At 39.7% G+C, this 22,877-nt stretch overlaps 1 protein-coding gene across 3 annotated transcripts in view; it reads right to left on the bottom strand.

Annotated features, from left to right (window-relative positions):
• LOC149260379 (S-adenosyl-L-methionine-dependent methyltransferases superfamily protein) overlaps positions 1-22,877 on the bottom strand; it is a 413,041-nt gene that overhangs the window by 322,057 nt on the left and 68,107 nt on the right. For 2 of the 3 annotated variants that reach the window (XM_089420520.1, XM_089420528.1), the window contains exon 2: positions 18,673-18,729. The exons of the other annotated variant lie outside the window; for it this stretch is intronic. In XM_089420520.1, the coding sequence (XP_089276646.1) occupies positions 18,673-18,729 (57 nt within the window). The remainder of the gene's footprint in view (positions 1-18,672; positions 18,730-22,877) is intronic. 3 annotated transcript variants of the gene reach the window in all.

Below are 22,877 nucleotides of genomic sequence, written 5' to 3'. Positions count from 1 at the left end.
GAGTCATTACAAGATGGTGGAAAACTTAAGGAGAATTCCTTTCTCTCTTGTGGAGAAATTTGTTGAAAGAGAGAAAGCTTTTGGGAAGAAGAAGACAGTTGCTCAATCTCCTAAAGAAGTTGTGTGCCTTGCATAGAAAGAGAAGAATCAAGCATAGAATTCTTCTAGAGGAAGAGGTGGCCAAAGAGGATGTGGAAGGAAGAATAATAGAGGCAGGGGGGCAGACATTACCAATGAGAAAGCCCTGATCTTCATTGCATACAATGCAATAGAAATGGACATTATGCTTCCATGAGAAATGGACATTTCTCATGGGACCTCCATTTCTCATGGGACGGGATTAGACAGGAAAGGGATGAAGAGAAAGGAATCATCAGATAAAGGGAAAGGTAAAGCACCCAAATCCACTCACTATGTTGTGGCACATTGCAATATTGGAATAACTAAAGACTTGTTTAAAGGTTCACTTGCTTCGTGGAAAGATGCATGGTTGCTTGATTCAGGAGCAACTTGCCACATGACTCTTAGAAGAGACTTCTTTGAATAATTCACTAACAATGTTGATGGAGCAATCTACTTTGCAGACAAATCAAAACTCAAACCATTAGGGCTTTGCACCATCAGGCCCAAACTGCCTGGTCTCCCAAACTTTCTTCTAAATGATGTTCTCTACCTCCCGGGTTTAGGAGAAACTTGTTGTCCTTGGTTCACGTTTGCCAACAAGGACACTCCATTCACATGTTTGATGGCAAGGTTGAAGTCAAAAAAGAATCAGACAACTCACTTGTCATGATCGAGATAGAAGAAGAAAGACTTCTAAAGCTACAAGGAACCTTTGTTCATGCACAAAATTTTGCATACAATTCTCAATTTGATGAAGGTACAATACCATCTAGTCTCCCATGGCATGCTAGATTTGGACATCTGAACTATGACAGTTTGCATTTATTGAAGAGAAATGATGTTACTGGTTTGCCAACCATTCCTAGGAAACTTAAGCAAAGTGATGTTTGTATCTCAGGAAAGCACAGCAAATAGTCATTTCATGATTCTCATTCTAGAGCACATAGAGAGCTTGAACTCATTCATTTTGATTCATGTGGCCCTATGCTTGTTCCTTCTACAAATGGTAATAATTACATGATGACTTTTATTGATGACTACACCAGAATGTGTTGGGTATATCTATTCAAGGACAAATCTGAAGCATTTGAAGCTTTCAAGAACTTTCATGTATGGATTGAAAATGATACACAATCTCATATTGGCTCTACTGTTATTGATAATGGAAAAGAATATACTTCAACTGAATTTGAAAACTATCTTCGTCGACATGGGATCAAACATCAAACAATCGTGCCTTATAATCCCCAACAAAACAGTGTTGCTGAAAGAATGAACAGGACAATATTAAATATGGTACATTCAATGATGTTTTTCAAAAATGTTAACTGGATGTTTTGGGTTGATGCAGTTCTATGTGTTGCGTATATTAAGAATGGGTGTCCATCTCAAGCTCTCAAAAGCAAGAATCCCTATGAAATGTGGTATGGCCACATTCCTTCGGTGAGGCATCTCAGGGCTTTTGGTTCCGCCTGTTATGCCTTGATATCTAAGGAACAAAGAAACAAACTCAGTGCAAGGATTCTGAAATGCATCTTCTTGGGGTAGTTAGATACCTCCAAAGCATATTGTCTCTATGATGAAGTAAATAAGAAGATCATAATATCTAGAGATGTGATCTTTCTAGAATCTTCCAAGACTGAAAATGTTGTTGAACAGTAGCTTAATCGCTTGGAAAGATTCGAACATGCAAAAACTTTTCGAGAATTTGATAATGAGATTCCACATCTTGAAAGGGGGATCCTTATAATGGATCAATCTGTGGGATCTCCTTCTGAAGCACTCTCTCCCCCTCATGAAGCTCCAACCATTTATCAAGAAGACATTTTGAGTGATGTGATAAAGAGAATTGGGACGCTAAATCTTGATTCAACCCCATCTCAATCAACTGAACAGCCTGGGCCATCTAAAAAAGGTCCTCCAAAATGGCTCTCAAGGACATTTCAAAAATTCAAAGTGCTCATCCTAATGAGGTTGGAAAGACAGGAATAAGAAGCTCTGCTAGACATAATGGAGGTGATGTAAACGATTTTGATTCACCTGTTGATATGGATGTTTTTTATGATTGTGAATTAAAATTGTCTACAGATTTCAAACCAACTTCCTTCAAAGAACTTGCTTCTCATGATGAATGGAAAGATGTGATGCAAAAAGAGTATGATACTCTAATAAAGAATGGAACCTAAAGCTTGTTGATCCTCCACTGGGAACCAAACCAATTGGCTACAAGTGGGTCTTCAAGAACAAGTATCAAGCAGATGGCTCACTTGACAAGCATAAAGTTAGGCTCGTGGGTAAAGGTTTGCACAGAAGAAAGGGGGCAATTATGAGGAGACTTTTGCCCCCATAGCAAAATGGGCTACCAACCAGACACTCTTTGCCTTAGCAGCTCAAAACAATTGGAAAGTCCATCAAATGGGTATAAAAACTACTTTCTTGAATGGAGATCCGAAAGAGAATGTTTTTATGTCTTAACCAAAAGGATTTGTTGTGAAGGGACAGGAGCACAAAGTATGTAAGCTTGTCAAATCCTTGTATGGTCTCAAACAAGCACCGCAAGCCTGGTACCAGAAATTGAATGAGAATCTTTTGAAACTTAATTTCAAACACTATGATGTTGATGATGCAATTTTGTTTGTCAAGAAAGTTGGCAAAACAATTGTATATCTTGTGGTGTATGTAGATGATCTTTTGATGACAAGGAACAATGAAAATTACATCCATAAAGAAAGAATTGAGGAAAGGTTTTGAAATGAAAGATATGGATATGTTGACTACTATCTTGGTAATGAAGTAACCCAATATTCGAAGTTTATATTCCTCTCTCAGAGGAAGTACATTGGAGATTTGTTGAACAAGTTTGGCATGGTTGAGGGCAATCCTTTGACTTCTCCAATGGAATAGAATTTAAAGCTCACATCTACAGAAGGAAATGAATTTGAGGATGCAACAAAGTACAGAGAGCTCGTAAGAAGTCTCAACTATCTTATTACTACCAAACCATACATTTCATTTACTGTTGGAATCCTCTCCAAGTTTATGCAAAATCCTTGTGAGGGTCATTGGTCTGTTGCAAAAAGAATCCTAAAGTACTTGAATGGAAGACAAGACTTTGGACTCAAGTATACACAGGTGGATGACTTCAGCTTCATTGGATACTCTGTTTCAAATTTTGATGGAGATAAGAAAATGGAATATATACTTCATGTTATGTTATGAGCCTTGGCTCAGGAGCTATCTCTTGGAGGTCACGAAAACAGTCAGTTCAACAAATTCCACAACTGAAGCAAAATATGTCACAACTGCAAAAGCAACGAAGGAAATTGTGTGACTCTGGAAAATTCTGGAAGATTTGCAGGAGAAACAAGTGCATTCAACTCCTCTTTTGATTAATAACCCAAAGTTCCATGATTGAACCAAACACATCAATACAAAGTATCATCTGATTCGACATCATGTTGAGGCCAAGACTATTCACCTTTGGGATTACGAAAATTCTTGTAATATTGTAAATAGGAAAATAGAGAAGGTGAAGAGATGCTAGAATTTGAATTCCAAGGGTCTCCCTCACAATGTATATATCAATAATCTCTTAATACAAATCACCCAAATTTGTTTGGAGTTATACACTTGGCCTGACATGAAGAATGGACCTGTGATCCTATTGCTATATGTTGATGATATGTTTCGAACAGGTGTTGAGCCTCTTATTATTCAATGTAGGAAGCAATTGGCCTCTAAATTTGATATCAAGGATCTCGATTTAATGCATTATTACTTGGGACTAGAAGTATCGTAGAAGCCTCGTTAAGTCTTCCTTGGTCAAGGAAAGTATGTTATTGAGATCCTTCAGAAATTTGGCATGATGGACTGCACATCCATGGCTACTCCCATGGTGACTAACTTGAAAAATTTAAGAGGCTTTGAATCCAGATTAGTAGATCCATCTATGTACCGGCAACTAATTGGCTCATTGATGTATTTTATTAACACGAGGCCAAACATTTTCTTTGCAATGAACACATTGAGCTAGTTCCAAGTGGAACCGAGACATGTGTTGTAAAATGTAACTATGTTCGGTCTTCATAATGATATTGTAATTATGATTTTGTAAACAAGAAAATGAATTTATTATTATGCTTGCTTCATGGGTTTCATGAGCAAGAGTTTTTATATAGATGGATCCCATTGAGAGCCTTAGGATTTGTCTTTAAAGTCAAAGAGTCAATGTCATGTATGAAGAGCTCTTCTTGAGCATATGTAAAATGTATATGAGTCAATCTAGTGTCTAGATAGCCCTCCAAAAGACAAGCACGGATCTCCTCTTGAAGTCGGCCTGCAAGATGAATTAAATAACTCATGTCGGCTCATATAATGAAGACACAACGGTTCTCTCTCTCATGTCGGCTTATATGCATGACTAAACACTATATATAGGCATGTAAGGATCCGCATTACAGAAAGACAGAATTCAGATATCTCTAAATTTTTTGGTGGGTAATTACAGTCAACCAAGTTCAGACAGCCCTGAGATTTTCGGTTGTAGTTATAGTCAACAATTCATGGATCTCTCTCTAAAGTTCGGATAAATAATGGCAGTCATCAAGCTCGGATCTCCACAGAAGAACAAGGATTATTTCTCTGAAATTTGGGTCACAGTCACAATGGCAAGAGAGGAGTCTAGTTCAGATGTCAAGATACATAATGAACTCGGAATAGTGATGAAGGACTAGCGAAGATATTTCATGATGAAGGGACAGAAAAGATACAAGCAATGAGGATCTATAGTTCACGGTTCGGATGCCTCTTTGATGGACAGTGTTATAAAGTAGACAGCTTGGATGATGAATGCTAGAAGGAACTCAGATCTGTCATGAAGGAATAACAAATACATTATAGAGACTTCAAATGATGCAAGGTACAATTCAACGCTATAATGGAGACAATACTTTGATGAGTTATGTGTTATGATCCGGTTAAGATCTATTATAGCCTCGGTACAACTACAGTAAGAAGATCTCGGTACTATGATGAAGTTAGGATGACAAGAAGGATCAAAGGAAAGAGGAAGAGAAGAAGAGGAGACAATGTCTTGAGGTTGGAGTGGCTACTAGGTCAAGGGTCTTAGTCTTGGTCCTGGTATTTGTCAATTGGAATCTCTATAAGAAGAATTTGTACGAATTTTCCTCTCAAAGAGTGAGAGGTTTTAGCCCTGGCAGAAAGCCAACATCTTGTGTTCGTCTCTTTTGCTTTGGTAACTATTTGATGAAGTAAGAAAACACACTCTAATAATAACAAGTGAAGATTGTGCTAATAAGAAAAAGTAAAAAGTACCTCACAAGTAGTTATCATCGTGAGAACAATCTTATTAACTTGATTGCCCTAGATTCTTCAACAACATGAGCATTGGATTGTAGCAAAACACATTTTGAGATATCTACGTGGTTCTGTGAACTATGGCTTGAAACATGTCGCAAACAAGGATGTATAGCTTCAGGGATAAACAGAGGTTGACTGGGCAAGACGTGTTGATGATAGGAAGAGCACTTCGGGAGTAATGCTTCACCATGGGCTCCAATAGGATACATAGGATGAGCAGGAAGCAGAGAGATCTGTCGCACTCAACACTGCAGAAGAAGAATATATTCCAGCCAATGAAGCATGTACAGACGCAGTGTGGCTTTGAAAGTTGTTTACAAGATTGTTTTACCAAGAGCTGGAACCGACCATGATACGTTGTGATAATCAAAGATGTGTGAAGCTTGCAGAGCCATGTTCCATGACAGGTCGAAGCATATTGAGATCAAGTACCACTACATCTCTGACATGGTACAGAGGAGAGCAATAAGGCTAGAGTACATCTCCACTGATGAGCAGACAGTTGATGTTATGACGAAGTCGTTACCCAGAGAGAATCTTGTGTACTTCAAAGACAAGTTGGGGCTTGTGGAGATTCCCCTCCCATTGAGAGGGAGTGTTGATTTGATACCAGCATGGATAGACATTCTCCTGATAGGGGGAATGGTCCAAAGGGCCACAGTGCTCACCAGATAGGATTGAGTGAATGCCTCTCGGTGAGGAGACCCGATTACTCACCATGAAGGGTTGAGTAATGTCTGGACCCAATCAGACACCAGGGAAGGGTGGAGTGAGGTCTTTTGGCATTTGGATCCAATCACATATCACGAAAGGGTGGAGTAAAGGTTTTTCAGTATTTAGACTTGATCACACACCAGGAAATGGTGGAGTGAGGTCTTTTCCGCATCTAGACCCGATCACTAACCAAGGAAGGATTAAGTGAGGACTTTCCCCAGAGTGCTCACCAAGAAAGGTGAGGGGTTTGAGGATCGATCAATCCAGAGGAGTGAGTATCGATATGCTAATGATAAGCCATGGGTTATGTACCAACCACGATATGGCCACTAGCAGATGTTGATGGTACATGATGATGTTGATGATTATTTGATATAACCTTAGAGAAATTTGTCAACTTGAGAACATCTATGACACTCATTACAAATACCTCCCTAGTTAAGAGGGAGGATTGAATTTTGTAACTATGGTCGGTCTTCATAATGTATATTTGGCCCTAGATGTATTTATATTGATTATTGTAAAGCATATTTTAATGCAAAAGTTAAAAGAAAATTATATATTGAGTAAGTCCCATTTGGACTTTTTAAAGAAAAAAATTGAAATTTTGAAAATGAAATTTTTGGCTCCAAGTTTGTCAAGTTTGCCTCCCTCCAAGTCAAGTCAGCCCAGGGAGAGTGACACCCCTTCGACCCAGAAAAATCATTATATAAAGGCAGCTCGACCTCCATCTCATGGCACCAATTCGCACTCTCTCAAGAAGACAATTTGTGGGCATCCTAGCGAAGATCAAGAAGGACAAAAAGAAGGACGAATTGGATCTCTTTATCTCTCTCTCAAGCTCGGATGTGTGGATACTCTCTCTCTCTCTCTCTACAATTTGCATATTTCTGGGTAGTTTCTGTTGCAGGCGCCGAAATTTTTGGGCAATTGTAAGGAGCAAAATTTTGGGATTCTGGCAGTTCAAGAGGGCCGAAATTATGGGTTATATTAGGCAAAGTGAAGTGCTAGAGTAGGTTGGGAGGCTTAACTTCGAGGGTTTGACCAAGTGTGACCTAGTTAATGACTAGAAGGTCTAGGTGTGTCTCTTGTTGAATGGAAGAATTTCTCTATTGAAAAGGTTGTTGGGTTTTCCCCTTAGTGGGCTTTCCCTAGGTAAATCTTGTCTTCTCTTTGTGCATTGTGACCTCTATTGTTTTATTGTTTTTGTATGGTTGAATTTTTGAAATATAATTGCTCAATGATATATTGGAACAATTTAAAAGAAGATCAACATCAAAAGTAATTATCCGTTTTTAGAAATATGTGCTAGACTCTATTGCTCTTACACATGGAATATGACTTTTGATAGGAAAGTCTTCAACAAGCTTCAAGAGCAAGAGAGAGGAATGAGAATGGAGTTGGTTGATGATGCTACATATCTAGTGAAAGGATTGAGCTTCATTTCGTTCCAAATGCCATTAGTTGATGTTCTCAAGTTGAATGATGTCTTCTTTGTTTCTAATTTAATAAATAAATAACTTCTTTCATTATCCTATATGACGATTTTCAATATAGAGTTGCATTTGAAGAATAGCAATGTGTTATCATTGACTATAGTTTAGAAAGTCTAAGGACTTTTCCTAGGGGTGTGTGGAATGGTGGCCCTTATAGGTTGTTTGTTGACTCTATGGCACTTGTACACAACAAGAAGTAGTTGGAGCTTTGGTGAGCCTTCTTGATTTGAGAACGCATATGCAAAGCATGTACAACGAGATGTCGTGGAGATAGGTTCAAAACCTATTGTCAATTGGGCTACCCAAGAGGTTAAAAGGAGTGTTATCCTCCCCACTCAAATTCAATTCCCACAAGTGAAATGTTAAGCTCTTAAGGAGTATATTGTTGTAACAATTTTGAGACCTGTTGTTGGATCGGCCTTATGCCCTGAAGAATCTAGGCTTTATCCTACGTACCATCCTCGAAATGAGGGAAAGTGCATGGGGGTTTTTCCTTAAGATATGTTACCTAGAAAAAATGGTTCATAGCCTAATATGGAATCAATGATTGGTCCCAAGCCTGCAACAACTGGGAGTATTGAATAATTCCAAGGACATGGGTTGTTGGATTCTCTTAAAAAGGGGGGGGGGGGGGGTTGACCTTGAAGAGATTCTTGTTCTAGTTACCATGAGATTCTTGCACAAGGGTTTCTCCAGGATATGTTACCTAGAAAAGAAAGTTCATATCATATGGAATCGGTGATTGATTCCAAGTTTGCAGCAATTGGGAGTACTGAATAATAACAAAGTTAGCAATGTTGGATTCTCTCAAAAAAGAGGGAGCAAACCTTAAAGAGATTCTTGCACCAATTACCTAAGAGGGAGAGGACCCTGATAAGTGTTTTGTTTCAATTGCCGAAGGGATTGAGACAAAAGGGCGACATACACATATTTACAGTTTGTTGAAGGTCTTAGTTGTTGTTTGCACTAAGAGCTTGGTAAGATGAATGAGATTTGTGCAAAATTTCATCTTTATGATTTTGATAGCTCTAATCGACTTGGTATGGATTATCATTGCAAGATGTCATAAACAGGGCTTGATGCGCCAAATAATGTTCGTCCGTGAAGTAGATAAAAAGGATGTTGGAACTTAACAAGTTGTTGATCATCCGAGGTTATGTTCCATCATATTCATGGGTGCTCAAGCCCTTAACAAAGGGAACGTTTGAGATGTCATCATAGTATCATGTTTTGTTGGATACAATGAGACCTCTAAAGCTTACAACACCTACATTGCAACACAGCAAATATTATGGTGAGCTAAGACATGAATTTTGATGAGGATGTGTGGTCCTCTAGTTCACAAGTTTCTCCTTTAATGATTGAAATGAGTTTGAACTTTCTAAGTTGTTGATGGCCTAAGGTTATATTCCTTCATATTCATAAGTGGTCAAGCCGCTAACAAAGAGGAGGTTCAAGATGTTGCTATAGTATTTTGTTTTGTTGGATAAAATGAGACCTTTAAAGCTTATCGGACCTACATTGTAACACAACAAAAGATTGTCGTGAGCAAATATGTGAAGTTTAATGAGGATATGTGGTCCATTAGATCAAAGTTTTCTCAACTAGTGATTAAAGTGAGTACAGTGGTTGCTATTGTAGATGTCAATTGAAAGAATAGAGTAGAATTAGATCCAGGTGTGGACGAGGAGAGAATGAGGATATATATACCCTCAACCTCTACTCCAACACATACGACGTCAAGACGGCTTACTCAAACACTACAAAATGCACACAAGCATGTAGCAACACCCAAATCTTTGATGACAGTGCATATACCGTCTAGGAGATATGTTAAACGTATTGTAGTGGCTACCTCCATTTGTGATCCATCCAATTGTTTTGAGTAGGTGAGGTGTGATGCCTTGATGGAGGAGAATGATGTTTGGATGACTATGCCTTTCCAAGGGCCAATGTTTGATTCTGAGAGTGCAATAGGTTCAAGTTTGCAAACGATATATCTAGGATAATTGATCAATAATTAAATATTTCCTAAGTCTAATTTAGGAAAAGTGATTAATTAACAGTAATTAATTGAGAAAGGTGAGAATTTTCTAAAAACTCACACGGATCAAGTTTGAGATGATCTTAGTCATTGATGGGGATCTAAGCATGGTCGTTGGTTCACCAACGAGAGATCATAAAAGCAACTCGAAGGGAAGATGGAGAATACACTTGTGAGGTCGAGTTCCTTGGCAGATCGAGTTATCCAGTTGTAGAGGTCAAGAAGGGAAGAAGACTTCGAGCCAGAAGGGATGCTAAGACAGGGAGGGAGCAGAGACAATGACTCCGAAGGAGTTTCCAAGTCTGGAGAGGCAGCAGCAAAGAGGTAGAGTTATTCCACTAGACATTGCGCAGTGACTGCAAAGGTAGCTTCAGTGAGGCAGTTTGATTGGGCTGAGCAGGAGGCCGATTCAGTTGCTAGAGGCCGGGAAAATTTTCCAAAGGACCGGAGGATCACTTCCAGCAGCAGCAGCAGGAAGAACAACTTGATCAGAGGCAAATTCACGCTATGTGTGTGATGTTCTGCGCAAGCACTGCACAAAGACCTGTGCAACGGTTCTTGAGGGTCAATTTTTTGAAGCGGATTGTGCTAGGATTGCTTGTGCAGAGAGAGAAAATTCTCTCTAATAATTTTTGGCCAGATTATTTTGTTGAGCATTGCGAGTTTGGAATCCAAATTTTTGTCCTCAAAAATTTCACTGTTGCATAATGATAATAAAACCCTCATCTTCTGCACCGGTTTTCCCACAATGGGTTTTTCTAGGGACATTTGTCCAAAAATAACGGTGTCAATTTTATTGTGTGTGTGCTCTATATTTCTTAATTCCTGTATTTTATTTTCCACAGTGTTTTTATGGTGAAAATTGCAGTTGTGATAGGCCGCGAAATCAGAAGTTTTTCCAGTTGGATCACTTTACCGCGACCTAAGCAGTTTTCTGGGGATCGCGGCCCTCAAAGGCGGGAAGTGGTATTTCATTTTAGGGAGTGATTCCATTCAGCATGCTCCACGTGGCGGTGGGGACGGGAGGAATACCACCCTCATCGCACGCTAACGTGCGCGAAGGTAGGCGGGTGCAATATCAGTCTCAACCGTTGGATCATTCACAGCATATCAACGGCTGGGAGTGATCGTGCTTGTCTGCGAGTCGTAGTGGTAAACAGCGGGCTCACTTTACCGCGAAGTTTTTTCGGTTGGCACACTTTACCGCGAAGTTTTTCAAGTAGGTTCACTCTACCGCGACCTGAGCAGTTTTCCGAGGATCGCGGCCCTCAAAGGCGGGAAGGGGTTTTTCCTTTTCAGGAGCGATGCCATTCAGTGTGCTCCACGTGGCAGTGGGGACAGGAGGAATACCGCCCTCATCACACGCTAACGTGCGTGAAGGTAGGCGGGTGCAATATCAGTCTCAACTGTTGGATCATTCATAGCAGATCAACGAATGGGATTGATCGTGCATGTCTGTGGGTCCTAGAGATAAACAGTGGGCTGCTTAACACAGAGAATTGGTCCATAGTCGTTGGATCGAACGGACAGGTTCAACGGTTAAGATTAAAAGGGCAAGTTAGGATTTGGCGGGAAGCGGGTGTCCTTGACATCAAAAGACTTTTCACTTTGGCCATTGTGCCGCGGGTTAAGAAGTCAGACGGATGCAATACCCTTATTTTATTGACACTTTTTGTTCTTTTCGGGTCCGTTTCCTAATTCATGTTTCATTCCTTTGTGAAATGTAAGGTATGGTTGTAGGGAGGGAGGCTTGGGCTTTGATCCCGGTTTCAAGTTGACATCAAAAGACTTTTCACTTTGGCCATTATGCCGCGGGTTAAGAAGTCAGACAGATGCAATACCCTTATTTTATTGACACTTTTTGTTCTTTTCGGGTTCGTTTCCTAATTCATGTTTCATTCCTTTGTGAAATGTAAGATATGGTTGTAGGAAGGGAGGCTTGGGCTTTGATCCTGGTTTCAGGTTTTGATAGGGTCTATCCATGGTCCACGACCATGCGGGATTTTTTGTATTTTATGTACTCTATTTGATGATTAATGAATTTGAAGGTCTAACTCTTGCATTAGCAAAAAAGAAAATTGCAGTTGTGATTTTATTTGTTGTTTGACGTAGAAAATAAACTACATTTAATATTAATCAGTTAAGAGGAATAATTTCTAGTTGTTGCAATAGATTGAAAATTTCACAGCATTTATTTGCAACTTGCCACAATTATCAAAATATTAAAAGCAATAAAACAAATAATAAGTAACAATCTCAAGAGAGGAAATTTGATAGATTACCATAATCATTCCAGCAAACAAATATTCAGAAATACTGCAATCTGAGACTAGTTTTTTCAAGCATGCATAATAGCCTATTTATGGAAGTACCCTAGTTACCAGTAGGTCTCATATATGGTTGGACCCAACTTACCAATTTTCACCAACCAAACAAGATTTCTCAGACAGATCATAATGTAGGAATTTACAGGGTAAGTTCCTCAGACAGAACACCAAAAGGACACCGCTCACAACCAGATCGCAGATCAATACACCAGTATTTTGACGTGGTTAAAACCCTCATAGAGGGAAACAGTCCACGGCCTGAGCCAACGCGGCCACTTCAGGCAATTTATTAATAAAAGAATGAAAATTTACATATGTTTCTCTCATGCACGGATTACCCTACAAATGACCCTCCATGCGCTTTAAATAGAATTCATGGACCAATCGGGTGTCAAGCCACGGATCAAGTGTCGGTAATACCGAGGAGAGAATGAACCGTCGGATCACTACATATCGTGACCGTCGGATTGTAAGTTACAAAATGTACAACGGTAAAGAAACACACTTTACCTAACTCTACACTAGACCAAGTTGTACTTAACTATTTCCTATGTGTCGGAATATCCTAACATCCCCCCTTAAGAACAACTTGGGATAGGATTGAAGGATTTACAAATATGACACAATAGGAGAAGGAAGGAGGCACTAGAGCCTATCCCCCCTTAGTGACAACTTCCTGAACTCCAACCAGAAATCGAAGTTTAGTGAACTTCGCCTCTGTGAGAGCCTTTGTAAAGATGTCTGCCACTTGATCATCTGTTGAACAATATTGCACTTCAAGAACATGGTCATGAATGAGCTTTCTGATGAAGTGCATGTGCAGTTCAATGTGTTTGCTGCGCTGATGTTGGACTGGATCTTTGCATAGCTGAATGGCACTTTGATTATCACACCAAAGTGTAGTCGGATGCTGCTGCTGAAAGCCAAACTCTGACAGGATCTGACGAAGCCACAAGGCTTCCTTACTAGCTTCTACGGCACCACGATACTCTGCTTCTGCTGATGAAAGAGAAATGGCAGCTTGTTTCTTACAAGCCCATGTAATAGGTCCTGAACCAAGAGTGAACACATAACCGGCAGTAGACTTCCGATCATCAGGGTCACCAGCCCAATCGGAATCAGTGAAACCAACCAATAGAGAAGCTGCTTCGGCACTGTAATGAATCCCAAACTGAACTATACCTCGAACATAACGAAGTATTCTTTTAGCTGCTTTCCAATGACTTTCACGGGGGTTTTGCATGAACCGAGCAACAAGGCCAACAGCAAAGGAAAGGTCAAGACGAGTATGGGTTAGATACAAAAGTTTTCCTACAAGTTGACGGTATAAGGTAGCATCAACTTTAGGAGAATTACAAGTGACTGAAAGTTTGACTCCAGACTAAAAGGGAGAAGGGGCTGGCTTACAGTCTTCCATGTGAAAATGACGTAGAATATCACAAGCATACTTGGACTGGGAAAGGGAAATACCCTCCTTGGATTGCAAGACTTGAAGACCGAGAAAATAGTGTAAGTGTCCTAAGTCTGTCATTTCAAATTTCCTTTTAAGGCTAGACTTCACATGGTTTATAAGGTTGGGATCACTACCAGTAAGGATAAGATCATCAACATAAAGAACAAGGATGATAAGAGAGTTGCCCACTTTCTTGGTGTAGACGGTATTGTCAGAATGACACCTAGAAAAGCCAGATTCTAAAAGAAAGCTATCCATTTTGGCATACCAAGCCCGAGGAGCTTGCTTGAGACCATAAAGGGATTTCTTAAGTCGACATAGAAGGCTGGAGTCTGTTTGTATGAAGCCAATGGGTTGTTCCATATAGATTTCTTCATGCAAGTCTCCATGCAAGAAGGCAGATTTAACATCCATCTGATGGACTTCCCATTTGAAAGAGGCAGCAAGGGAAAGAACAAGGCGGATAGAGTTCATTTTGGCAACAGGGGAGAAGGTTTCAGTGTAGTCAATGCCTTCAACCTGTGAAAAACCCTTAGCAACAAGACGAGCTTTATGTTTATCAACTTTCCCATCTGGTCCATACTTGGTTCTGTAAACCCATTTGCATCTAACAAGTTTTCGTCCCTTTGGTAGAGGAACAAGATCCCATGTATCATTTGCCAACAATGAATGATATTCTTCATTCATAGCTGCTTCCCAATCTGGATGGCCTGAAGCTTCTGCAAAGGTGTCAGGATCATAATTTACTGGAGCTTGAGCCAGTAAAGAAGAGGCTCTCTCGAACTGAGAACGTGTACGTCGCTGATCTGTAGGATCACCGGCAAGATCACCTGCTACATCTCGAGTAGCATGAACCCATTTTGGAAGCTCAGGAGCTGAAGGAGGATCCTGAGATGGTGGGGGAGGATTGTCATCCTCACTTTCATCATCTGAAGAAGAAATGTTTTCAAAGGTAGAAGAGATAGGGAGAGGTGGCACATCCGCCGGACTAGGCTCACAGGCCGATATATTTTCATCAAATTTTACATCTCTTCTAATGATAACATTTTTGGACTTAAATGGAATAAGTCTATAGCCTTTGACATCTTCAGAATATCCAACAAAAGTACATTTTTCACTCTTAGGTTCTAAAGCTTTATGCTTTTCATCTGGAATATGGGCCCACGCTTCACTTCCAAAAACACGAAAGTGACTTACATCTGGTTTGATTGAGCTCCATGCTTCTTCTGGAGTGATATTCTTTAAAGCCTTAGTAGGAGTGCGATTTATTATGTAATTTGCACAGTTAATTGCTTCTGCCCAAAAACTAAGACCAAGTCCTTTAGATTGTAGCATACAATTAGCCATTTCCTTTAAGGTGCGATTCTTCCTTTCAGCTACACCATTTTGTTGTGGAGTATATGGAACAGTATGTTGCATTTGAATTCCATTCTCAGTGCAATAGTTGATGAATGTGTTTTTAACATATTCTCCGCCATTATCAGATCTTAACTTAAGAATTTGATGTCCAGATTGTTTTTCAACAAAGGCCTTGAAGGCCAAAAAAGTGTTAAATACTTCACTCTTGAGTTTTAAGAAGTATACCCAAGTGCGTCTGGAGAAATCATCAATGAAAGTTAAGAAATACTTGCAGCCAGAGAATGACACAACTGGAATTGGACCACATAAATCACTATGCACAAGCTGTAAAGGGGCTGAGGCGTGCCAAGAGGCACGTTTTTCAAAACTGTCCCGATGATGTTTTCCGAGTACACATCCGGAACAAACACCATCTCTGCAAGATACCATAGGAAGACCTGTCACCATATTTTCTTTACATAGATGCTGAAGGGAGCGATAGTTTAAGTGACCAAATCGCTCATGCCAAAGTTTGCTCACTTCATCGTTATGAGCAACAAATACTGAGGGAAGATTTGATGACCCAAAGTTGTGAAACTTATACAACCTTGTAGAATCATCAGCAATGCCAGTAGCCAAAATCTGTTTAGGATCTCTTAAGTCCTTGATTACAACATCATGAGGTGAAAATTCAACGATTTTACCTTCACCTGAATGAGTTATCTGATATACAGATAGAAGGTTGCAGGATAAGGTTGGAACACATAATACATCATTAAACTGACCATTGTCTAGATGAACAGTTCCAGTCCCTACAACATTAAGAGATCTATCATCACCAACATATATATTTTTGGTGTTACAATCATTTAAAGAAGAAAACATGGCTTTGTTTTTGGCCATGTGATAAGAAGCTCCAGAATCAATGAGCCACTCATGAGAATGAGAAGAAGAAGATACATTTAATGCATAGCCAGACCGAGATGCTTGACAACCACATGCAAAAAGTGCCATTCCTGAAGATGAAGTTGAAGTTGAAGATTGCCCCAAATGGATGTTATGCTTCTTCATTGCTGCTTCCAAGGCTTCCATCTTCTTAAAGCATTTTGATTCTAAGTGGCCATCTCGATTACAAAAATTGCAATGTCTATCAGTCTTCTTCCCTTTGTTTTTATTTGTCTTATCATTTTGTTGAAATGATTTTTCATTTTGGGGCTGAAATTGCTTAGGACCCTTGTTTGGTTTAGGACCATTTTTTTTAGGATATGACTTCTTAGGATTCTTTGAATTTGGTTGCTGTTGGGCGGCTAACGCTTTCTTGGAAGAGTTTCCAAGATTAAGAAGACCAAGGTGTAAGAGTTTTTCTTGTTCTCTTATTAAAGAATCACAAAAAGAGTCAAAGGAAGGGGACTTGTAGTCTGTTCCTTGAGAAATGAAGGCTTCTCTTGTAGAATGGAAGGTGGAAACAAACACAGAGTAGGCTGGTCCCAACTTTGTAAGAATGGAATAGATAAGGTTACTATCTTCTTTCTTAACTTTAACACCTTCCAAAAGATATTTAAGGGTCTTGAACTTGGACAAGAAATCTTCAATGCAAGAAAAATTATTAGGGTCCAATGTAAGCAACTCATTTTCAAGTTGATGGGCTCTAATTTCATTTTTAATCCCAAAAACTTTATTGATTTGTTTCATTGCTTCATCAGGAGTATCAATTTCTGCAATATGGAATCTAAGATCTGGAGAAATAGACATCCCTATCAATCCACGTGCTTGATCTTGTCTATTTTCCCATTTAGCAGCCTTATCTTCATCCTTCGGTTTCTTTTCTTGGCCTGAGGCTATTCTGTAGAGACCTTTACTTCTAAATAAATCCTCAATGTAAGCCAACCATTGGAAGTAGTTGGTGCTGTCAAGGGTAACTTGGTATTGACTTTCCATTTCAATGGAAACTGAAGCTAAAGATGCTGAAAATAAGTGTTCCAATGGATAGATCTCGAAAAATTAGGCTGGTTTAAAAAAAACGGCTCTGAAAACGGCTTCCGAATGAAGAAGTTATGGCTTTTTGAAAAAAAGTTGTTGAAGTTGCCGACGAAGTGCGGGAATGTGCGGAAATGAAAAAGTCCGCCCCCACAAAATGGAGACTTGAACCCAAGACCTCTACTCTCTTAAAATAGCTTTGAACCAATTGATCTATACAAAAAATTTAAGAGAGAGAGAGAGAGAAAGGGGGGGGTGCTTTGTGTTGCGTGCTTGCTTTGAGAAAGCTCTTTTTCCCTACAAAACAAAAAACACAAAACCCAACACGGACATGCAAAGAAAACGAACCTTATGGCTCGAAGTTAGCTTTAGCCGAAAAACTAAATATTTTCAAAAATGAACCTTGCGGCTCAAAGTTAGCTTTGGCCGGAAACTAAGTATTTTCCTCAATGTTTCTGATTTTCCGAGATCACTCTAAGGCGCAGGGAAAAGAGCATACGCATGAGAAAAATCATTCCTTTCTGTTTCTGATTTGCCCAGATCGCACAGAGTCGCAGGGCAAAGAGCATACGCAGAAATGAAAGGTATAGATCCGATAATAAAAAGGCTAAATAAACCGAAACCGAAATAAACAGAGATAAAATAACAGTAAACTGCAAATAAACACTGTATACCTCCAGATCTTAAAAATGACGCAGCTAGGGCTACCGGAAACCTTTTCGCGTGAAACGAAAGGGGTTCCTCACTGGAACAGATGCTCCCAACACAACAGAGCAGTCCTCTCGGCCCGAAAGCAGTCAGAAACAGCAGATCTAGGAAACGGCAGTCGGATGCAGTTCTACCGGCTTCAGATTTGGATCACCAACGGATGCGGCCCTCAAATAGCTCTGATACCATGTAGGAATTTACAGGGTAAGTTCCTCAGACAGAACACCAAAAGGACACCGCTCACAACCAGATCGTAGATCAATACACCAGTATTTTCACGTGGTTAAAACCCTCAAAGAGGGAAACAGTCCACGGCTTGAGCCAACGCGGCCACTTCAGGCAATTTATTAATAAAAGAATGAAAATTTACATATGTTTCTCTCATGCACGGATTACCCTACAAATGACCCTCCATGCGCTTTAAATAGAATTCATGGACCAATCGGGTGTCAAGCCACGGATCAAGTGTCGGTAATACCGAGGAGAGAATGAACCGTCGGATCACTACATATCGTGACCATCGGATTGTAAGTTACAAAATGTACAACGGTAAAGAAACACACTTTACCTAACTCTACACTAGACCAAGTTGTACTTAACTATTTCCTATGTGTCGGAATATCCTAACACATAATTAACTCACTGTATATAGTTTTAACTCTTTAATAAATAGAAAAGGAATTCATAAGAAAACTAAAATGTTTTAGCTCAGAGGGCTTTGAATAGATAGTGATTGGGTAGTTCCACCCGCCTAAGGCGCTCCTTGATGTCAAGATCACCAGTTTAAAAACCATGGGTAGTTCCACCCTCCTAACCAACAAAAAAAAGGAAACTAAAATGTTTTTAATGCTTTAGAAGATTCTACAGAAAGAAAATGCATTCCAAAAATAAGAAAATGAAGACAAGTTTAATTGCAGAATGGACTTTCAATTAATCTTGAACATTTTCAACTACGTTAAGACAAAGGGTCTCAACAATTGCTTGCCATCAGAAAACACAACAATAGACCATCTTCATAATTTGAACAATCACAGTTAAAATTTCTACAAGTGGATCTTAGATTATTAATTCATTTTACTTTTACAAGAAAAATTTAAGCCTCTAAGTACATACCATATACAACATGCGTGATGCAATGTGAGGTCCAGTTGGATATTGTTCAAGGTCCACCTAGGAATACAGAAATTTACATATTAGCTACATTGAATATAATTGCTCAAGATCACAGACATAGCGATTGACTCGTACAACAAAAGAAATTAGTTAAATGAAAAACCCATTTTCATTTTCACTAGTGACTGAACCAATAAACATATTAATGGTACCATTTGCATTACAAGAAATGATAGATAAGTTAGAGAAGAACACTGAAATGATCCATGGCAAATTCCTGCAACAGTTCAATGGTTGGAGAACCTAGACCGAGAACCAAGACATGATTCTCAACAACTCAACTTTATGAAAGTTCATCTTTCAAATATATTTATAGGAATCTTTTTTGATAAAATGCATGCATGAACTATTTGTATGAACAACAAAAGTACATGGCATTTTATATCCAAAAATAACTAAGCCACTCAAGAAATTACCTCAAGCACAATCAAAATTAGGTGGATTTACAACCAAGAATTGAGGGTATAAAAACTTATACACTTGGGCACATAACAAGCCATACAAGTGTCCATGATAACATACAGATCAGTAAAGAAGGCTTGGCCATCAATCCCACGCCCCAAAATATAACATAAGAAGTTAAGAACAGACATATCCATCACGCAAGAGTTAATTGAAGTCTATCCCCAGGAAGGGAGATCATCACAATCCTTGGGGGTTGTTCCCATCCTTCAGCAACTGGTTTGGATCAGGAATAATCAGCCACCAGCAATTATTATCAGGTTGGACTCTAGAGGACTTTCATCCTCTGATATGGTAAGACAAGGCATTTGAACAGGTCATTCTATAAAGCATGAGGGGATCAGTTGGGTCATCATTTCCTATGTTCCCTGATAGCATGACCAAACCAGTGATGCAGCCTCCCATCATGGTGTTGGGGTTGTCAGCAATAAATAGAGCAGGCAGGAAAGGCCCTCCGCAACTCCCTCCTCACAATCCACAAGATGCCCCCAAAAGTTGAGCATTTGCCACAAGTGGGCCACATCTATCTCAATCTTCTAAACCTAGCCGACAATTTGAATGTAAATAATTGCACAAATTAGTGAGCTATCATACCCAAAGAAGATTCTACTAAGCCAACTCTTATTAAATACTACATCATTCCTTTCCTTCCATATGAGAAAGAAAACTTCCAATCGATGTCAAAGGACAAAATCCTGTACAGATTAAGCATTATTTTTGTTCGCCCAGGTGATCAAATGCTGTTGGTCTAATGTGAGTCACATGTAGAAAATTTTAGTGTCCTGTAGCCCACACTGGTTTCAATGTGTTTTGCATAACAAGTTTAATGCCCACATCCCATGGTTAATTACTGATATTTAAAAGTGAATACAAATTACAATTAAAACACTATAAGGCTACCACTACTTTTACAAATCAGCTGATAATTTCACAAGCATACACAAATTTGGACGCTGATATTTTTGGTCAACACGGCCCTGGAAAAACTCTGAACGGAAAACCAGTTGCAAGAGAGATTTTATTTGCTTTTATCTCAGAGTATTTACAGCATCAAATATATCACAGGGTACTTATCTCTCCGTTGAAATTTCGGTCAATCTAAAAGAAATTCATGACACTTGTCTGGAAATGCGTCCCACTGTCCAGCAATCACTGCCTTGGAATTCACGCCACTGTCTGAACATTCCAGCATTGAATTTTGTGCCACTGTTCAGCACACAGCTCCTCAAAATGCATGCCAGCAGTCTGACTTTCCTGCCTTGAAAATCGTACCTCAGACTGGAAATTTGTGCTGACAGTCTGCACTTCTGCCTCGATTTTTCACACCCTCTGACCAGACTTTCCTCAATTTTTGGGCTTGTGAGCCTTGCATTTAATGCTCTGACTCCTCCCCGAAATTAGCACTGCAAGCCTTGAAATCTGTGGTGGAGATAAACTGCTGTACCTTGGGTTTCATGCCACACTTCCAGCCTTGGGATTCAAGCCTGCTGTACATTTTACTTGCTGCTGTATGACCTCTCCTTCAGCAAAACCTGCTATCTCAGCCTTCACCTCTTCACTTCTCCTTGCTCTTCTCCAACTCTACACTTGAATGAATTCTCCTTTTGCCTTTTTCCCCCTTTTAGGTCTCTCTAATGATGAGAAATTCTCCTTTTGCCTTTTTCCCCATTTTTAGTCTCTCTAAGGATGAGAAACCCTATCCCTAAAATCAAGGGCTGAGATTAGATCTCAGCTTCTCTTGACTGAGGGTGGAGATCTAATCTCCCATTGACCCCCTCTTATGTCTCCCCCTTCATTAATGAGCCCCTCTAGTCACTTTAATAACTTTTTGTACCATGTACCTTTTTGCCTCATAAAGTCACTCTAAAAACATAAAGTCACGTTAATATTATAAATACCAATGTACTTTTAGAACTCAAAGTGACTAAAAAGTCACATGACTTTAATTACTCATAAAGTCACACTAAAAATGTGGGTTCACTTGCTTTCCTAGGCCAAAGCAAAAAGCACCAGGAAACACCTCCTTGGTACCTTTTTCAACGCTCCCTCTTACCGAGGAAGGTGTTTCTCACCACTCCCATCTTGTCCCTGAAGTAGAAATGCTTGCCCCTTGGCAAGGACTTGGTGAGAATGTATGCAACTTGTTCATTAGTGGGTGTGTACTCTAGCTTCACTAGCCCTCTCTAAACACAATCCCGGGTGAAGTGGTATTTGATCTCAATATGCTTTTTGACCTCTCATGAAAAACTGGATTCTCCGTGACTTTAATACAACTTTGATTATCACAGTAAATCGTAATTGGTCTTAGTCGGTGATCAAATAAGCCACACAACATCTTGCAAAGCCAAATAGCCTCACAATTAACCTGACTAGTTGCAATATATTCAGCCTCCACAAAACTCAGTGCCATTGATCTATGCTTCCCACTGAACCACAACACCACTGTCGAACCCAACATTAAACAGCATCCAAATGTACTCTTCCTGTCACTAGCACTGTTTGCCCAATCCAAGTTTGTAAAATTGGTCAACCTGACTCCATAATCCATTTTGCCCTGTAGGTACCATAACACATGTTTCGCAGCCACCCACTATACCCTCCCGGACTCCACCATAAATTGACTTAACGTGTTGACTGCGAAATAGATATCCGGTCTAGTGTTGACCAGATATATCAATGACCCGATCAACCGACGATATAAAGTAGGGTCTACCAACTCGGAATCAAAAGCATGTAGCTTCTTCCAATTGGTAATCATTGGTGTGGCCATAGACCAGCAGTCCTCCATACGAAATCTCCTCAATATGTCCCTTGAATACCTGCCCTGGCCCAAGAAGATATGCCCATACTCCTACCAAACCTCTTGTTGAAGAATCTAGGGCATCAAGATTATGGAAAGAATCTTCTTGGCGATGATTATTATTTGTGAGGTATTTTTACTTTTCTTATTAACACAATCTTCTCTTATTATTATTAGTGTGTGTTCTCTTACTTCATCAAACAGTTACCAAAACAAAAGAGACAAGAACACAAGATGTTGGCTCTCAACCAGGGCAAAACCTCTCTCTCTAAGAGAGGAAAACCCTTCTACAAATTTCTCTTATTGAAGCTTCAATTGACAAATGTCAAACCCTAGACCCTTGACAAGAAGATCCTCCAAGCACAGTTAAGCCTTTCCCTTCGATCCGAGGTTATTTCTTCTTGCAGCACTTCGACCTCCTTCTTCGTTCTTCTTTCACTTATGACTTTACTGCAGCAACCCTCGTCATGCATAACCTAGAAGAGACATTATTCTTCTCTTCCTTCACTTGAGATGGAACCTTCTTTAATCAAGGAGAAGACCTTGTTCCTAACCCAACGAAGCTCTCTTTTCTTCACTGTAGTTGCAGATCTGGAACAACGACAGTATGTCTTCTTTTTCTTTGCACATGTGGAGGATACCTTCAAGAATTGCAGCTTGGCTTGCTCTCTTTCCTTCGCTTGAGTAGTCTTTTCCTTCACTTGAGGAGGAGGCCTAATTAGTGACCTTCCACTAGCTCAACCGAGAGTCTTCTTATCACTGTGATGGCTAATCTGATATAGCAGCAAAATGGACCCTTCCTCTTCGCATGTGTGACAGAAATCTATCTCTAGATCAGTTTCCCAACGTCAAGTAGGATGCTCCTTCTTACTCGCTGAAATAG

Source organism: Pinus tabuliformis, chromosome 6 (genome assembly GCF_031772625.1).
Source record: "Pinus tabuliformis cultivar Carrire ecotype Pingquan chromosome 6, CPIR1, whole genome shotgun sequence".
In the NCBI taxonomy this organism is placed as follows: domain Eukaryota; kingdom Viridiplantae; phylum Streptophyta; class Pinopsida; order Pinales; family Pinaceae; genus Pinus; species Pinus tabuliformis.
Note: the sequence above shows the minus strand (reverse complement) of the source record. Positions and strands in the feature narration are given on the sequence as shown.